This window comes from Antedon bifida, chromosome 6, assembly GCF_963402885.1.
Source record: "Antedon bifida chromosome 6, ecAntBifi1.1, whole genome shotgun sequence".
Classification (NCBI taxonomy): Eukaryota; Metazoa; Echinodermata; class Crinoidea; order Comatulida; family Antedonidae; genus Antedon; species Antedon bifida.
The window spans coordinates 20,023,729-20,043,800 of NC_136231.1; the positions used below are offsets into that span (position 1 = coordinate 20,023,729).

Below are 20,072 nucleotides of genomic sequence, written 5' to 3' on the forward strand. Positions count from 1 at the left end.
AAATACAATTTATTCGTGGTACTGTAATATATAACATACGGGCAGACATGTATTACAGAAAAAAGTATGTTGTTCTGCTTCTTTGTTTTAATATAGATAATAAATGTGACATGTCACAAAGTCAGTAAGGAATGCCTCAAAAAAGGGCTTCTTTTCAAGGTTGTATGGTTTTCGGTGGAAAAAAAGATACTGAAATGTATCCGACAATAAATACCCTAGCCGTGTCAATTGCCTTCCTTCAAAGAGTGGGGGAAGTGCATGGATCTCCGCCTCCATCCTGTATATCAACCATGGACAAAATGTATAATTTTATCCATGTATCCACTTTGGATTCCATCAGCAAAATACACAAGGAAATCTCTATCCTGCACATAACCACATTGATTCCTGAAAACTTGTATAAAGTTAGTCATTGGGCTCCGCTATCCTTAATCTTTGGAAGTTGTGCCCGACAAGAATATAATACTGTAGTAGTGTGTCAGAAGAAGCTTGCTGCAAGCCGAGACTGATGAATATTCTTGATCAACCAGTGTCACAGTCATGCCTGTGTTGTTAACATAAGACAGCATTAAAAACATCTAGCAAAGGAATGCTGAACCGAAATTATGATATAAATTATAACACAATATATTATAGTCAGATTGTCCATCGAGACCCAACTTTGTACAACATAACAAACTTTAAAAATCACAAATAATTAATCACAAACATTTTCAATCGGATTTATTTTAAGCATGTTTTAACTTTTGTTGACAATGCATAATGAAATTGAGTGATTTTTTAACAGTAATATTAGTAAACTAACGACATACCATCTAATAATATTATATTTGAAAAACAGCAAACTATTCATACTGTGATGTGCATATATTGGTGATACATTTATACATCCAAAGCAAATTACAATCTGTATGAATGTGTCAATGGCGTAGAGGAAAGGAGGAATGCAAGGGGAAGAGAAAGTTGATAATAATCAAAAGTTGGTAGTACATAACTCCACTTTCTTCTCTTTCCTCCTCCACAAGCTGAAACCACTCTACAACCAAGATAAATGGACTGTATGTAATATACAGTACTGTTAGGAAATTACACATGATTATATGCACTAATTGCATTGCTAAAACTAAACTACAATATTTATACAAATCTTATATGGCGATTCTATTTTCACATTTTACATGGCAAATGCTCAGGCAAAAATTGAATACTTTTTAATGGATCAAAGAACAAGTCTGGCTACTAAACTACTGACATTGAAAATACTTGACAATAATATACTAATCGTGATCTACAGGGGGTAACATTTATACATATACAGTACAAGTAAATTTCATTGGTATAAAATATGTGGTAATTTTATATACCCATACTTATCAGTTTTAAAGCAATTTCTTTACTCACAAAACAGTAGGTATTATTAAACGATGTTTAAAAAAAATTTTTTTTTGGACAGTCACCGATACCCCTGTAACCTGAAGATCCGTAAAACCATCTACAGTATGAGTTAAAAAATATTTTAATAAAAGTTTAGTAAAATTTATGTTATACTAAGAGTAAATATTCCTCGTCCTGAAAATACTGTTTCTAACCATATTGACTAATTTCCTATTTTATAATGAGGGGCAGTTTCTGACGTATATATTAAAGGAAAATAAAAATGGAAAAACATTGAGGTTATAATAGTGCTTCTAAATCATGGTGTCTTAAACTACTTTAGTATGGAATATTTTCTTTATTGTTGCTCTGCATCGTCAGTTTCTTGATCCATTTCTGATGTCCAGAGAGTAAGGTTGTCTCGAAGAAGCTGCATGATCAGAGTTGAATCCTTATAAGAATCTTCCTTGAGATTATCAAGCTCAGCAATGGCATCATCAAATGCTTTCTTAGCCAAACCACATGCTTTATCTGGACTATTCTCAATCTCATAGTAAAAGACTGAAAAATTCAACGCAAGACCAAGCCGCACTGGATGGGTTGGAGGCAATTCATTGGCATATTCGTTTGCTTTTACATATGCCAATCTTGCTTCATCCGTCAAACCTTGTCTTGTATCAGTGCCTGCTACTTCCACCTGGTAGCGGTAATAGTCTCCTTTCATCTTATTAAAGAATGTTTTGTGCTCAGGATCTTCTTGCTTGTGGTCTTTATGCTCAGGATCTTCTTTCTCAGGGTTTAAGCAATGGACATCAATTAGATCGAGAATATCGGAGCAGATTTCATTAAGCTCATCTTCAATTTTCTTTTTCATTTCCTTCCCAACTGCTTGTTTTTCATCATCGGCATTAGTAATCATGGAGGTAACTACTCGCCAGGATGAGCGTCGAGCCCCACACACATTTTTGTATGCTACGGACAGTAGATTTCGTTCTTCAGAGCTGAGTTTACCTCCACATTTCAACACTTCTTTCATGGCTTCTTTCATGTCCTGATACCTTTCTGTTTGCTCAGCAATTTTTGCCTCTTGCACTTTCATTTCACGGTTATCTGCAAGATTTAAAAACACAGTTACCAGTGGGCAATTACCATGGCCTATAAGATCAACTACTTTTAAGACAACTACGCTAGGACAACTGTGCTTAGGAACTACTTCTAGGGTAACTAGTCCTAGGATAACTATACTAGGACAACTAGGGCCTACACTAGTACAACTACCCTAGGGTGATATGATATTGCATCCTCTCACAAACTCATGACTTGCAGTGATGCAAGTAAAGGTTTAGTCTGATCACTGTTGTTTGGTAATGAAAGTCATGCTACATGCACCTACTGTGCATAATAGTAGACCTTTTGATCTGCGACAAGCAGAAAATACGCTATGACATGTCACCTCCTCACATTGTCCCTTTTAAAGTTGATAAAATTTTTTAGATTTACGCTGTAAAAACGTTTAGCTGGCAGCTCGAAAGTATTTCCTCGGTAGCTACATGCCAAACAAGCCTTTGGTTATATTCACATTCATTGCAAATACAATACTGAACCAAAATGATTGCAATAGTAGTAATAGTCAGATTGTCCATCAAGACCCAACTCTGTACAACATAAACTTTAAAAATGAAATAATCACACCAATATTTAATCACAAACATTTTCAATCAGATTTATTTAAAGCATGTTTTAACTTTCTGTTGACAATGCATACATTGATTGAACTAACACCCTAAAACCTGATAATGAAATTGAGTGAAATACATTTGTTAACAGTAATATTAATGAATTTATAAAAACAGAACTAACAACATACCATCTAATAATATTATATTTGAAAAACAGCAAACTATTCATACTGTGATGTGCATATATTGGTGATACATTTATACATCCAAAGCAAATTACAATCTGTATGAATTTGTCAATGGTGTAGGAAAGGAATAATGCAAGAGAAAGTTAATTAGATCGTACACATTATACTCCACTTTCTTCTCTTTCCTCTTCCACAAGCTGAAAACCAAGATAAAAAGACTGCATGTAATGTACAGTAGGCCTACTGTAATAGAAACTTACACATGATTATGCACTAATTGCATTTCTAAAGTTAAACTGCATAATAATCAAAGTCAAAATCTTGATTTACATGGCAAATGCTCAGATAAAAATCAATATAAAGAATACTATACTATATGTGGATCACAAAACAAGAAGGCTTACTTATCAAATTACCAAACTACTGACATTGAAAATATTGTACAAAAAACCCTAATTGATGATTATTATATGCTAATCTTGATCTTCTGCAGTGTTTAATAAAAGAGTTTTTTATAGTTAATGTTGCAGTGAATTGTAAAAGAAAAAACAGGGAAAAAAAATGATTTTCATAAAAAATGTAAAATTAGAAATAGACAAAGGGCTCTGGTGGCTTTTATATAAAATGCTAAATCTAACCAAAGTTAAATACCTCACAAGTATGTGAATTAAAACCAACTATTATGAGTGCATAGACCACTGTGCGTCTGTGGGCTTAAATTAACTGAAAATGGTTTTAATTTATACTAATAGTAAAATTCTTAATCTGAAGATACTGTTTCAAAACATTTTCAACAATTTTGCCAACAAAAAAAAAAAATAGTAAATAGTACAGTAATCGAAAATTGAAACACATTCATACTTAAATAGTGCCACCTAATCATGGTATCTTAAATTACTGTAGATGGAATATTTTTAAAAACATTATTCTTGCTGTTCTTCATTTTCATCTCCCAAACCCGACGTCCAAAGAGTAAGGTTGTCTCGAAGAAGCTGCATGATCAGAGTTGAATCCTTATAAGAATCTTCCTGGAGTGTATCAAGGTCAGCAATAGCTTCATCAAATGCTTTCTTAGCCAAACCACATGCTTTATCTGAATCATTCTCAATCTCATAGTAAAAGACTGAAAAATTCAACGCAAGACCAAGCCGCACTGGATGGGTTGAAGGCAATTCATTGGCACATTCGTTTGCTTCTTCATACGCCAATCTTGCCTTATCCACCAAAGCTTGCTTCGTTTCATCGCCTGCTACTTCCACCTGGTAGCGGTAATAGTCTCCTTTCATCTTATTAAAGAATGTTTTGTGCTCAGGGTCTTTATGCTCAGGATCTTCTTTCTCAGGGTTTAAGCAATGGACATCAATTAGTTTGAGAACTTCGGAGCAGATTTGATTAAGCTCATCTTCAATGTTCTTTTTCATTGTATTCACAACTGCTTTTTTTTGGTCATCAATCTTACTAAGCATGGAGGTAACTACTCTCCAGGATGAGCGTCGAGCCCCACACACATTTTTGTATGCTACGGACAGTAGATTTCGCTCTTCAGGGCTGAGTTTACCATCACATTCCAACACTTCTTTCATGGCTTCTTTCATGTCCTGATACCTTTCTGTTTGCTCAGCAATTTTTGCCTCTTGCACTTTCATTTCACGTTTATCTGCAAGATTTAAAAACACAGTTACCAGTGGGCAACTACCATGGCCTATAAGATCAACTACTTTTAAGACAACTACCCTAGGACAACTATGCTTAGGAATTACTTCTAACTAGTCCTAGGATGACAATCCTAGAATAACTACACTAGGACAACTAGGGCCTACACTAGTACAACTACCCTAGGGTGATATGATATTGCATCCTCTCACAAACTCATGACTTGCAGTGATGCAAGTAAAGGTTTAGTCTGCTCACTGTTGTTTGGTTGTAATGAAAGTCATGCTACATGCACCTACTGTGCATAATAGTGACTGTTTGATCTGCGACATGGCAGTGACCGCTGTCCGCTCGCCTGTGTGCAAAAAACTATTTACCCAGTACCTGCAGCTCAAACAAGCTTCTTGGCCTGTGGTCATATTTAAAGGACAACTGTACATGAGAACCATATTTTGACAATGTATTAGAGATGTACATATGATTTCAGAACAATTGCTGCGACGTTATGTGTGCATAGCAAAATCTACCTCATGAGTTTTACCTGTTAACATACAAGAGATAGGTACCCATCATTTCAATTGCAAATTTGACCTGTTAAATTCTCCAAAATGTTATTCTGTTATTTGAAGAAACACTTTAATATCCAGATAGGCAAAAAAACAATAACAAAATTCAACATTGATTAATGATGATTAATTTCAAAAGTGTGTTTACTAGTAAGTTTTTGCACTATTGACCTGAAACAGTACTTAGAAACATGACGAGAGTCGCTCTGGAATCATTCAACCATATCGCGATTATTGGTGAATAAAGACGATGGTGTATACTGTACCATTAGTAATCCACCAGCCTAGCCCTTGTACTCAATGAAGATGGTGAGGAAATCATATTTCTTAGGATAAAACATGTAGTAAAAGAAATAGTGATAGTCCGAATTTCCATTGAGACCCAACTCTGTACAACATAACAGAACTTGAAATAATCGCAAACATTTTCAATCGGATTTATTTTAAGCATGTTTTAACTTTTTGTTGACAAATGCATACATTGATTGAACCAACAACCTAAAACCTGATAATGAAAATCGAGTGAATTACATTTTTTTTTACAGTAATATTGAACTTATAAAAACAGAACTAACAACATACCATCTAATATTATATTTGAAAAACAGCAAACTATTCATACTGTGATGTGCATATATTGGTGATACATTTATACATCCAAAGCAAATTACAATCTGTATGAATGTGTCACTGGTGTAGGAAAGGAATAATGCAAGAGAAAGTTGATAATACTCAAACATTGGTAGTAAATTAAACTCCACACTTTTTCTCTTTCCTCCTCCACAACCTGAAAACCACTCTACAACCAAGATAAATGGACTGTATGTAACATACAGTAGACCGACTGTTAGGAAATTACACATGATTATATGCACTAATTGCATTTCTAAAGTTAAACTTTGCAAAAATCAAAGTCCTAATCTTGATTTTGTTTCCACAATTACACAGCAAATTCTATACTGTAAGTGGTTCACAAAACAAGGAGGCTTAAGGCCAATTTACATAGACAAGTGGTAACGGTAAGCGGAAAACTGCTTCGCTTGTTACATTTACACAGCGCGCAAAAAATGCATATGGTATGGTGAGAAGTATGTGCTTGTAGGCCTCGAGGTAGTACATGTTGCAGGCAGGCACTGCTGGTCTAGGCATGACGTACAGTATTATGACTGAACTGTCAATAGGCCTAGAGCAGTAGCCTACGCTAGGCCTGGTTTTAGAGGGCCAGTATACAGGTCATCGACCTTGTTGTCTAATAACGTCCCAAATGTATCTTTTCTTTACACTATTCTTATACAAACAATCAGTCACATCGTATAGTGCTTTTTTATATTTTTTTAAAAGAAGTTACAAAACTAGGGTAGTCCTACTGAGGTACTCATATTATTGACACCTTGGACTTGAATGAGTCCAAAAGTTGTTGATAGATGATGCCACATCAATAATGTCGTTGATTGTCCAGAATCCAAAATTACTGCGCGGTATAGTGACAAAATAAAATCCGTTTCTATCCCAAGCCCGTCCGCGTTCTTTGTAAATGGTCATAAGAAATAACCTATATATTCCACTTACTGTTACCGTTTGTGTAAATTGGCCTTTACTACTCATAATACTGTACAAAAACCTAACTGACAAATATTATGCTAATCTTGATCTTCTACAATGTTTAATAATAGGGATGACATTTATACACCTACACAGTTCATAAAATATGCGGTATACCAGTACCTATTAGTTTTAAGCAATTTCTTTACTCACAAAACACTTATTCAACAACAGTACTACACCGTATATCGTAGTTACATAATTTAAAGTTTAAATTAAAGTTAAAACAATGTTACAGTAAATTGTAAAGGAAAAAAACAGAAAAAAAAAAAATGTTCTCAAATAAGGGTAGAAAATAAACAAAGGGCTCTGGTGGCTTTTATAAATGTAACCTCAGCAAAAACACAATGTGAATTAAAACCAATCATTATGAGTCCATCAATAGACAACTGTACGACTGTGGATTTAAAATTAACCGTATATGATTTTATTTTATACTAATAGTAAAATTCTTAATATGAAGATATTGTTAATAAACATTTTCAACAATTTGTATGATATTATTGTTTACAGTATTATTATTTATATTGTTCAATTGGACAGATATATAATGTGGTAGGTATACAATTTGTTACTGTAGTAAATGGAATATTTAAAAAAAACATTATTCTTGCTGTTCTTCATTTTCATCTCCCAAACCCGACGTCCAAAGTGTAAGGTTGTCTCGAAGAAGCTGCATGATCAGAGTTGAATCCTTATAAGAATCTTCCTGGAGTGTATCAAGGTCAGCAATGGCTTCATCAAATGCTTTCTTAGCCAAACCACATGCTTTTTCTGGATCATTCTCAATCTCATAGTAAAAGACTGAAAAATTCAACGCAAGACCAAGCCGCACTGGATGGGTTGAAGGCAATTTATTGGCACATTCGTTTGCTTCTTCATACGCCAATCTTGCTTTTTCTGTCAAAGCTTGCTTCGTATCATCGCCTGCTACTTCCACCTGGTAGCGGTAATAGTCTCCTTTCATCTTATTAAAGAATGTTTTGTGCTCAGAATCTTCTTGCTCAGAATCTTCTTGCTTAGGCTTCAAGATATCATCAATTAGAGAAAGAACTTCGGTGCAGATTTCATTAAGCTCTTTTTCAATTTGTTTTTTCATTTTCTTCCCAACTTCTAGTTGGGAAGGTGTAACATTAGAAGAAGACAAGGAGGAGGTAACTACTCTCCAGGATGAGCGTCGAGCCCCACACACATTTTTGTATGCTACGGACAGTAGATTTCGCTCTTCAGAGCTGAGTTTACCACCACATTTCACCACGTTATCCATAGCCTTTTTCATGTCATCATATCTTTCTGCTTGCTCTGCAATTTTTGCCTCTTGCACATACGATTCACGATTATCTGCAAGATTAAACAAATATAATTAACAGTACGATTCCAGGGAAACTAACCTAGCACATAAGAAAAACTACCCATACTGTAAGGATAACTAACTATGGAAAACTACTCTTCGGATAACTACCCTAAGAAAAACTACTCCTAGAGCAACCCTAGGACAACCTTTAGATCAACTAATCAAAGACGATGTTAATATTTAGCACCTTGATTTGAAGGTCAGGCAATCCAACTGATAATACTGTACATCCTCTGTGAAAACTCATGATTTGCAGTGATGTTATCCATAATAATGTTATTGTTAACACATTTTGAGACAGGTGCGAAAGTACAGTAGCATGCAGAGCCATGAGAATTAAATTTGAAGTGGCGCAGTTGTCGCAACAAGATAGAACAATACCCCTGTGCAGGTCATGAGGTTGTCAAAGTCTTATTCCAAAAAGTGGTCAGGTTGAAACCTTACCAACCGTACAGGTGGCTATGGCCCTGGCACCTCAACGTTACAATTTGCCGTTTTGTAATGAAAATGGCACAAAAAGGAGTAAATATTTGATTTACTGTATATGTTGAATGGTCAAATTGTTAAACAACAGAATATTAGATAAAAACAACAAATATTACCATAAAAAAAATGTACACAAGGAGGCCAAAGTTAGATAATGGTCACCTGATTAAAAGGAAGAAAATGCAAAAGTAGTAGTTTCGGTCCCTGATGTAACATAAAACAGCCGATATATGGACGCGTAAACCACAAGGAGCTGGGCCATGAACGTTGACGATTCATACAAAGGGACACCGTCATTATTTTGATTGCTGGAATGAAAATTTATAGCCATTTTGTACGTCAACAATTGCCGCGGTACCTACAGTACTGTATGTGTAGCTATGAAGTACAGTATATAGCGTACAGTATGTACTAACATAACCTCCGATTTTATTTGTTTTTTAATGACATCATCGATATCACAACCCATTTGTAAATTCGACAATTTGTAAACTGAACATTCAGAAATTACACTAATTTAAGGTCATTTGATGTAAATTAAATACTATAGGCCGGATTGATATTTTCATATTTCTTCTGTGATTCACCCACTTTTGATCGATCGTGAAAGCCAAGAGAAATAGAAGAATTTTAACCTTTCAGTGAAAATACTGCCCCAACTTGTAACAGATTTTGCCAAAAACAGAAAGACAAATAATGCAGCAACTAGACGTCAGGCTAGGCATATACATTGTTTAGCGTACAATGTTCATATATGTTACCGCTGTTTACCAGCTAGGCCTACAGTACAAAATTAAGCCTAGCTAGACTAGGCCTTTAAAACCATCCAAGAGAGGACATTTGATGCACGCTACTTAGTCTATTCATAGAACATCATGTTTGGAGTGGAGTATTCTGACCAATCTCCTACTACAACATACCTCAAGGAAGCAACAAGGTACTGTATAACTAGCTATACAATCGGCATAAGTTCAAGACACTCTTCAACTATTGTTCTGGTGGTAGAACAAGTCTTCTCGGATAAGGAATTAAAGCTGGAGGTCCAGTGTACACATCTGGCGTGTGTGCATGCATCTACATCTTTCTGAAGAGTAGGGGGTTACCCCGGTGTATTGTCGTCCACACCTGTGCGCAATTCAGCCCAGTAGGCTGCAAGTCGCAGGTTATTACTCATTTACATAATTATTGGGTTACAATACATTAATCATAATCTTTGTGCATGTTTTTACCTAATCAACGGTGAATATAAAATATACATTTTCCATGATGTAGCACAATGTACAGTACCAAAAACGATGCTTACAAATGATCGAAAACAAACATGCATTTTAAATATAGGCCTAGTTTTAAATAAACAACATTCAGTCAATCATAATAGGACTGCTGGTAGGTCTATAATTATTATAGAGCCAGATTTTTCTGGTCACATGGCATGAAACACAATACTAACTTTGTTAAACTGCCTTTCAAAGAATTTTAAATGCTTTTTAAATAGAAGTTTTTTAAGTTTTAATGATTGTTAAAACTAAACAGAGACTTTTGTTACAAATTCTTGTCGTTGCACTCGCCTGTTTTTGATGATAAATTCCCTTTAAAACCGACCACCTCAAGTTTTTTTCAACTTGACAGTAGATTTTGTTCGTCCACACCTTTTTTTATGTAACTTCTCCAGAAGACATGTCTACTTTTATTTATAATACTTACTGTATATGATAATTTCAATATATTACTATTTGTTTTTTATTCATGGTTGTTCAGTTAATAATTAGACAGCTAGCTTGAGCTAGCATATATTATTTCTAATGATTAGTTGTCAGTACTGAGAATATAGAGAAAATGATCAAAAAATATGTTTTTTCTTGTAAATTGTAGGTTGGAACTTACGTTTGACCACGCCTTGCACTGAAGTCTGTGTTCCATTTCATCGCAGGTTTTTGAGCCTTAGTTTAGTTCGAGTTAAGCCGCTGCCCAAAGAACATGTACAGTACTTGCCCAAAAAAATATCCTTTTCTAGCTAGTTTAGGCTTGGACCAAACTCTAGAAAAGTGAGTATGGTAGTGTTTTTCCTACCTAGTGCTTGCTGGGCTACTCCATCCAAACCCTGTTATTAATTAGTGCTATTGATTGATCCAATTGTGGTTTCAGGCCTTATTTATATATAGAGAGATAGATATAGTATTACTAGGCGTAGGAGAATAGTATTACTAAAGACGTAGGCCTCATCTACTTAGCTAACCCCGACTGTAGGCCTAGCCCTAATTTAATTAATCTACCTAGGCCTATAGCCTAAAAATAATATTAAATATGCTATTAAATAATGTCTACAGAACATCATGTCATGATCTTCTACTTAAACTTAAAGTCTTAATCTCTTATTCAATACTATAGTACTAAACTACACTAAGCCTACTACTTACTACACCTACCTAACAGTAATATTTATTGGGCTACCTAGGCCTTCTAATTATAACTAGCTAGACTAGGCCTGCCTCCCACACCCTAGCCAAACGGCTAGACCTCCTACCTATAGAGGGCCGGCAAGGCCTAGCCTAGGACTCCCTAGCTTACCTCATACATAATTCTTTATTCCAACAACCCATCCCAATAGCCTACGCTCTAGTCCTCATATTTGGCCCTAACTATAGATAATTAATGCATTATTCTAACCCATTTTGGCTTCAATCTGATTGAACACTTTCACAACTCGAAATACTGATATGGGAGTAGCCTCTAAACTCAGTCTCTCCGATTTTTTCTAGCTGGTGGTACAGTGTGTAATAAACTATGAAGCACTTCCTGATGACGCTGTGCCAAAAACAAAATGGCTACGGTTCGCTTCCTTCCGCTTGACAGATTTTTGTGAAACCATACGAATCAAACCCGATTAAAAATTCAAAGTATTCGTAACAATACAAAAGACACTGGGATACTTTTTTGAAGAATACTCCCCACGCAAAAAGTATGTGTGTATCACACCGTAACTGTGGCCTTGACTGAGAGTCGTTGTAAAAAGGAGGCGGCAGGCCGCCGCGTGCTGCCGCGGACCACCAGGTACTCAGTGTACTGTTGTGTACAGTACTTTAATGTCGCGCGGTTTTTATGTTACACGCGCGCGTCTAGAGTAAATTTGGTGGGCGGTTTGTACTCAGTACACCACGCGTCAATTACCTAAATATAAAAGGGGAGTGGGGTTGGTTGTTGTAACCGTAAAATGGTCTTCCTTTCTAGAAGCCTCCTGGTAAGGGTGGAGGGGTTCAAATTTTGGAAAAAGAGCATTTTATGGTGGACCAACTAATTTACAACAGCGTAATCAGATTTTATAGTACATTATCATGGTGATTGAACAGGCGGTATCCATATCCACAGCCCCGCCGGACATGAAATTTATCTTAAAATGGTCTTGGTTTTTTTAGTTTATAATTTTTTCCCTAAAAATGCTTCTCTGTTACTATAGTTACAAAAAAGAATGGAGATGTTAAAGTGCTTATAAAAAAAAAATTGTGTATAGCACAAAAAAAGAAAAAATCCCAAAATATATGAATAGGCAAAATGTAAATCAACAATAATTGCAATATTTTTCTAGGGCTATTTAAGACTCAATCTTACCTTGTTCTATGGTCCGTTTTCGAGCAAGTATGTAATAGCCCTGTGTGTGAAAAGTTTGGTTTTTCTCTGAATGCAAGTTGCTTGTCGGCTTATAATTAGTTGTCGGTGAAATAAGATTTGGCAAAACATCCGAGCACCCAATTAAACCAGGATTCAATATTTGAAAAACAATCATGTCTTCAGAAACACACGGTGACCACAGCTCCAGAGTAGTATACACACATTTTTAATTGTTAGGTTCTTTTACTAGGCTGGGTCAACATTAAAATTTGTTCGTAAGAGAATCTCCTACTTTGACTATTATATTGTAGTAGGAATGACGCCAACAATTATACACTTTTAACATGATTAATAAACATGTTACATTTTTGTATCTTATTTAATTTTATTCTATTGTATGTAGGTAGTGTGTACAGTAGCTTCAATATATTTGAAGATGAGGTCCACGACGAAGGTACTTCCAGTATGAATATGAATGAATACAAATTAATTATTATCAATTAATAATTAAAACAATCCACTATTTATCCACTATAAACTGTACAACCACCATCGAAATTTGCAGAAAGAAGCAATTAAACATTGTTTTTTCAAAGTTCAGAACGTCCGTAATTATTACGGAAATTCGCCCAAATATTACGGACATAGGGAAATGAAGATAAATATACCATGGAGGTATAAAATAGTCTTTTCCAACTCCGGACTTCTATAACGTTAATAGTTAATATATAATATGATGAAATGGGATCTAAATTTTAATTTAGTGGCAGAAAAAAACATTTAGTATGAAATTAAGGCTGTTGCCCGGGCAAATGGGGTAACACCCCTGCGTCGGCCCCTGATTAAATATCACAATAACATTATAATGTTAGCATGTATTTGATCAGATAATATTAGTTACACCCTGCTTGTTCACGGAATACGGGAAATATATCTATGGAACCAGAACGTAGATATTTCCCGTATTTCGTAAGAACAAGCAGGGTGCAACGATTTTATCTGTTAGTGTACATTCATTTTGACTATCACAACAACAATAGGGAGCTTTCGACGATTACGATAAGCTTTTTTTACGGACCGTTGAATACGGGTTCAAATTCGATGGTTGAACTACGCTTGGGTAGAAACATCAAACAGGTATTACGGGATATATTACCCTTCTGATCCGCTTGACTGAGTAAATGGGCGTAATACGGAATTATATCTCATACATATTGACCAATCGGATTACAGAATTCACGTACACTAAGAGATAACATTTTATATCATAACGAAAAGTATATTAGCAACCGGGCCCTACACCCATCAATAAAACAATTCCGATTACTTTCCAAACTGGTCTTTAGTTGGCCCTGGAGTGTTTATAATTAGAGACAAAAGCTACTAAAGACCACTACAACCTGGGTCCCAAAAGTGGTCTTTAATTGGACGTATACCTGTATTTTAAAATTATGACAAAGTGTGATGTGCCCAAATATGGTACTGATATGCCTAAATATGGTAGTGATATGACATCATCATGTCCATATATGGATTGTTTTGTCACATAAAGTTTGATAGCATTTAAAAAATGCAATTCCTTATTAAATGTAGATTATCAAAAATTAATTTACCCGATGATAGCCAATCAATATTATCTATTACCTTTATTTGGAATTGGAAAACCAGAGGCTTAAACTATTGTATTTTTCCAACAATACTTATTTGCAGCCATATTGATAAATAAAAAGGTAAAAATACTGTAAATATTGTATGTGTATTTCATAACTTTTAACATCCATGGATGGAAGCAGAGGGGTTTTGTGTTGACTATAAAAATCGAAAAAAAAAATAATAATAAATATCGATTTACTTTTAAAAAAGAAAGGTGTATTTTCAATATTTGAAGGATTGACTGTTCTATTCACCTTGTTGATTGAAACAATCAATGTTCCAACAAATGTAAACAATCACTATTTGCAATTTTAAACATGGAGTTGACACGGTGATAAAAATTGCCATTAATTGTCAATAATAATGCAAATTACAAAATAAAAAGAGTGATATATTATGGATAAGTCAATCATAACAAACACAATATTTAAACATTTTCTTAAAAAATCTGGAAATTATATGAAATGAATAATAATAATTAATGGCACTTTTAATATTCCAAGATTATTAGAAAAACAAAAACTGGAATTTTCAGTTTGTATATACAAGAGTGCAATAACAAATGACGACTTGATCAAATTTGTTTAATTATTTCTAATATACATTAACAATAAATAAAGTTTAAACATCCCATTTTGTGCTTTTGGAAGAGACAACTACCAAATAAGACCATATATTTAATACCACTTCAATATATATTTACAATAGTATTAAACATGCTCTCTATTAGACATGGACTCTATAGTCGAATAATCTACTTTATTTCTCACACATTATTCAGAGATCTATTTGATATGTAATAAATAATGATTTATTTTGGATTAGTAATACAATTCATCCCTTACTGTATAGCTACGCTCATGAATTTATTAAGGTTTTACACAATGAATATTTATGTTTTATTTGTGACATACAGTACATTGTGTATAATACACAGCTTATTTTAGCCTCTCACATTAATTGTAAAATCCCCATGTTTAGTTACATAAACTATTGCTATAACTCATCTTTACATTCCAACGATAAACGATAATTAATGTACAGTTATACGGTACCAAAATTAAAACCATAGTCATATACCTGGTTAGTGTGGGCAGTAAAAGCGCTGCAGGCAACTCCCTGAAAAACACAGAACCCTAGCCTGTCTACAGTGTCCAGTTTCAAAGCTGTACATAGCCTGTTTTTGTTTTGTTTTTGCAGAATTTATTTTTTAAGAGTAGAAATCAATTTACAGAATGTTTTGGTTCAGTTAACATTCTGGATTTGGGAGATTCAGAACAGATTTACCAAATTATAGGTATCAAAAGAATGAACATTTCAAGAATGTGTTAAACCAAGGCATTCCAATAACAGGATTGTGAGCTTGACACGACGAAAATCAGACACCTACGATCTTTTACCAAAATACAATTAAATAGCAATAAAAAAATTCAACGTATGGTGTACATAGCCTAGAATTTGACAGCTTTGTATGAATTCGTCAAAGCCTAACCGCAGATCAAAGTCTGTTATTATAGCCTATCTTGGCAAGTTGAGCTCAGCGTCCTGTTGTTAGATTGCCTAGGTTAAACTTTGAGAATAAATTACAGATTTTCTTGCCATCAAAAATATGAGGGAATATAAAAAAAAAGTCTGGTTAAATGGCATTCATGAAAAAAAAAAAAAGGGTCTATTGGAATACCATTTAATTGGATTTACAGTATATTTTAGCTACAATGCAAAGTAAGAGTTGTTTTTTAAAGCCTTTTGTTCACATTGGACCCAAGGTCATCAGTAAACTTGACCATTGTTTGCACTATAATTTAACCTGGTTAGTTTTATTAAAATCTAACCATGACAATCCGATTGGACTTTTTTTATCCTGCAATAGGTTATACTGTGGCCAGGTAGTGGTCGGTAAAATTAACTGTCTTGGGGAATTGAAGCCAGTTTTCACGGATTTAAATTTTCTTTTCGAATTAAATGAGTTAATTTTACCATAATTGATCCAATCCAGTGTGATCACGGCTTTGTACTGCAAGTAATTTTATCATGGACTGATTTGAACCATCAGCTCACAGTGGCAGAAATTGTTAAATGCAGTCTGTATAGACATACTGTATAGCACTGGCACTGAATTCTAAACTGAATATTAACTTATCTCGACTAGCACAAACTGCCACAGACACAGGGTGTTATTTTAACTCATCATCATAATCAACACAGAATGTGGAACATAGTTCTCTACTGATTCTAACTTGTATTCATTGACACAGAATATCAGACACAAGTGCTAACTGGTTTAGCATCTATTGGCAAAGAATGGTGGGCAAAGTGTTCAGTTATTTTAACACATCACACCAGAAGAGAATGTGGAATACAGGTTTTAACTGATTCTAACTGGTATTCATTGACACAGGATACAGTATCAGGGTTATACCTACATCTGCATCTAGCAAAGAATGGTGGTGTTACAGCTTTACTCTAGCATATTTCCAGACACAAATGCTAATTATCATGTTACACAAAACTATCAAAACTTACTAATCGTGGGCATGACATTTGTACAGCAGTCAATGCAAATACAACCCCTACTATGGTTTCCAAACAATAAGAATGAAAATGCTTTCAGCCAATGTATAATGTGTAAAGTGTGTTGTTAGTGTTGAAAAAGTACTGAGTGTACAGTAGTTAGAATAGCAAGTGTTCCCTCTTGTTAATTTAGAAGGCTGTCGTACATTATTTGCCCAAATAAAATTGTCTCTCCAAAAGTGTATGCTACTGTGCCACATGATTGTATTTGTTTTATAGTACATTTGTTATCTGCTGTTAGTGTTTGAGTTATAGCAAACCCTTATGTACATATCTACTTTTGTAATTATTAAACTCCATGGAGTAGTTTCCTCAAAGAAAGTTAATGGGCTCCTTAGACATTGGTTTTGGTGTGGGGTTTGATGGGTTTTGCCTATTGCAGAAGTTACTGTATATTCAAACCCTTATTGGACATATTTTCTTAAATACATATTGATCTATAAATCTCTATGAAGTGTCTTTCGATAGTAAAAGCTACTGTGATCTGCCTTCTTGAGTAAAGTGCTCTTGTGTAAAGTTCTCTTGACGAGGAATGTTCAGATCTATGAAGTTATTTTTTCGTATTGCAATTAGCGTTGTAACTACAAAGTGTTCAAACTCGATTAACTAATGCTTTTGTAACAAACTGAAGTGTCACAGGTTGGGGTTATACATCTGTTATACAGTTTTATTGGTTGGAGGTAAAATTTGTTGATGCATGACTTTCGTATCATAAGCGTTGTACATTAATCTTGTACCTTGGGATTTGGTAATAAACGAAAGGTCAGTGTCGTAGTGTGTGTGGCTTCCAGAAGTATTGTTCTGGTTCAGACCTATAGAGCTGTACGCTACTTACAATAGAATAACTCGTTAGTTCTGAACAGGCCCTTAGTAGATGTTACTGTTGTTAGTAAAGTTATCCCAAAACCTTTATAGTACATATTTTCAATATTATTGTTCAGCGCTATAAATTAACAACCATTTGAATTCTACAATAATGTTGAATTTAGTTGTGTTAAAATTTACATCTTTCCATAAACTGAACTTGATTGTCTTTTCAAAACTTGAATCATAACATATAACTATAAACGTGGTATGGTCAATTTCGACTCTATTGTTAAAGGAGTGTCATTTGTTGTGAATGGTGAATTTGAGGATTCACCTTTCACCAAAGTAGCCACTGAGTCTGTGTCAGAAAGAACTAAATCGTCTTCTGTTATTTGCAATTCAAATGCATCAACGTTTTCATCCCCGACATCACCCTTATCCTCGTCAAGCAGGAGATCAAACTGGAACTTTTCTGAAGATTCTGCTGTGGTGGCAAGTTCTTGTGAGGGTGGACTGTTCGGTATTTGACTCTGGTACCAATCTCGATTCTCTTCTAGATTGTCAAGAATATTCTGTGCATCAGGATACACAAGATCTGCCCATGTTTCCCACAATGGGTGAACAATATAATCAATAAAGCCAACCTGTAAATAAATACAAATATTCCAAGTATGTAAACTTATTTTTATTAAAGTAAATATTCTAAACATGTTAAAACGGTTAGTGGAAATGTGTGAATGCAAATAAGTTTTGTTTAGATCATACTGATTTTCTTGAAAAAACCTATTTTTAAAATGCCCAAAGTAAATTTAGCTATGTACTGTAGCTACAGCAACTAATTTGATATTATTCCTCTGCTATAGCATAGATAAATAACTGCAAGATAGTTGACATTTTCCTAAACATAACTAAACCTAGCCCTCTAAGTAATCTCTATCAACTAGAATTGTTTAACACATCTACAGTAGCTATCTGTTTGATACTTACCGCTATAGCAAATGTAGCAATTATGCTATTTTCATTCTAGAACCAATCATGTGCCTAGGTCCTATTTATAAGCCTATTAAAAGTATGCAATTTATATGCAGCTCAAATCTATTACCTGCGTTTTCTCAACAGATGCATTATGTCTATCCATCATTGGACTGATATCCATTTTTCGTTCACGTTCTAAATCTCCTTGAGTGAAGAACTCTTCCATAATTTGATCTGTCCACTTGCGGTAGGTTGACAAAACCTTGGCTGGGTTCCCTAGATCTGCACAGTGAATCACGTTTTTCAGAACCTTTTTATAAAAAAACACATTATATCTTGTTAAAATGATAGTATAGCATGTTTACAATGTTATCCTTTCAGATCGCACATAAACAAGAACAATTTCAGTAATGGCACAGTAGCGTAACTAGAGTCAAATCCTATCTGAGCGATAGGAAACATTTTTACAGACCTCCCAAATCTCCTGATAATCACAGGAGTTTCGTGATATTTCAATTCATTCTGCTACACCACAGTAAGTTGCAATTTCTCCTAACGTTTGAAAAACCATCCCAATAACTATTATTTTGTTTAAGGCCCTAGTTTGCTTATCTAATGGTGGAAAATGCATTGCCCTTGCATATATATTGGCTAAGGCATTGCATAGTTGTACGGTTTGAAACATTTTTTAAAAACAAGATATTTTATTTATTTTATTTTTATTATATAATTTTGTGGATATATACATGAATGAATTTGTACATATTTATATTAAATACTCTAAATTATAAGGGGTTGGATAGGTTGTATAATAGTTTTTAGATATACCAAAATTTCAAAATTGTGAAAAAAACATATGCATTTCTATGAGTAGGCTAGCCTTAAAAATTAAAAAAAATGGTGACATTCGACAAACCTGTATTCTATCAGTGTAATTATCAAGTAGTAAAACACCTGACCCTGCAACCTTCTTGGTCTCTACCATAGTTTTCAAATCTGCTAATAGGCTCATATGTTTTGACATGTCTGTTGCTAACACCTAGAAATTAAACAAGAAATTTACAAGAGTGTGATGGATATGTTTGCTACCATGCTATGACACGCAATGACATTAATGTATGCGTTTTTGTTTTTGTCTCAATATACAAAAAGATAAATTAGCTTTAGCATGTGAATGTCAAGATTTACAATGAATATAATCTGTAGTAAAACACAGCAGCAACAATCACTAGGAAGGAGGTTCATCAGGAGAGAACCTCCCATTTAAATATAATGTAATTATACCATAATTTAGTCTAGCATTATACACAACAATTTTATTTCGATGAATTACACATATACAGTAGTAGCATTGCTGAGATTTTAAGTATAAAGATGCAATGTTGGGGCAAGTACAGGTTCATATTCTCAAAATATTTTCATACATATATTATTATGAAGAATTTGTATTTATTATATACCGACATGTACTACATGGAAGACATAGTCTAAAGACTATAAAATAAAAGGGTTAGGAGAAGATATACTTGATCATCATCATCTTTTTATTTTTAAGTTA

At 34.3% G+C, this 20,072-nt stretch overlaps 2 protein-coding genes across 10 annotated transcripts in view; both read right to left on the reverse strand.

Annotated features, from left to right (window-relative positions):
- Positions 1-706: 706 nt before the first annotated feature.
- Positions 707-11,930, reverse strand: LOC144845255 (14-3-3-like protein 1). 5 transcript variants are annotated; one of them, XR_013612522.1, is made up of 3 exons: positions 11,570-11,930; positions 6,248-8,403; positions 707-1,025 (listed from the first exon to the last, which is right to left on the reverse strand). XR_013612522.1 is itself a non-coding variant. In XM_078702443.1 (2 exons), the coding sequence occupies exons 1-2, from the start codon at positions 11,571-11,573 to the stop codon at positions 1,733-1,735; spliced, it is 756 nt and encodes a 251-aa protein (XP_078558569.1). In that variant the 5' UTR covers positions 11,574-11,917; the 3' UTR covers positions 707-1,732. The 5 variants fall into 5 exon arrangements, 3 of the variants coding, with proteins under 3 accessions (XP_078558569.1, XP_078558571.1, XP_078558570.1); XR_013612521.1 differs by having other exon boundaries at positions 707-999; positions 6,222-8,403; XM_078702443.1 differs by lacking the exon at positions 6,248-8,403 and having other exon boundaries at positions 707-2,484; positions 11,570-11,917.
- A 2,798-nt stretch (positions 11,931-14,728) lies between these two features.
- LOC144844614 (3',5'-cyclic-AMP phosphodiesterase 4C-like) overlaps positions 14,729-20,072 on the reverse strand; it is a 105,978-nt gene continuing 100,634 nt past the window's right edge. For all 5 annotated transcript variants that reach the window (XM_078701598.1, XM_078701599.1, XM_078701602.1 and 2 more), the window contains 3 exons: positions 19,431-19,553; positions 18,642-18,824; positions 14,729-18,183 (listed from right to left, as the gene is read on the reverse strand). In XM_078701598.1, coding sequence (XP_078557724.1) covers positions 17,794-18,183; positions 18,642-18,824; positions 19,431-19,553 — 696 coding nt within the window. In that variant the 3' untranslated portion in view covers positions 14,729-17,793. The remainder of the gene's footprint in view (positions 18,184-18,641; positions 18,825-19,430; positions 19,554-20,072) is intronic.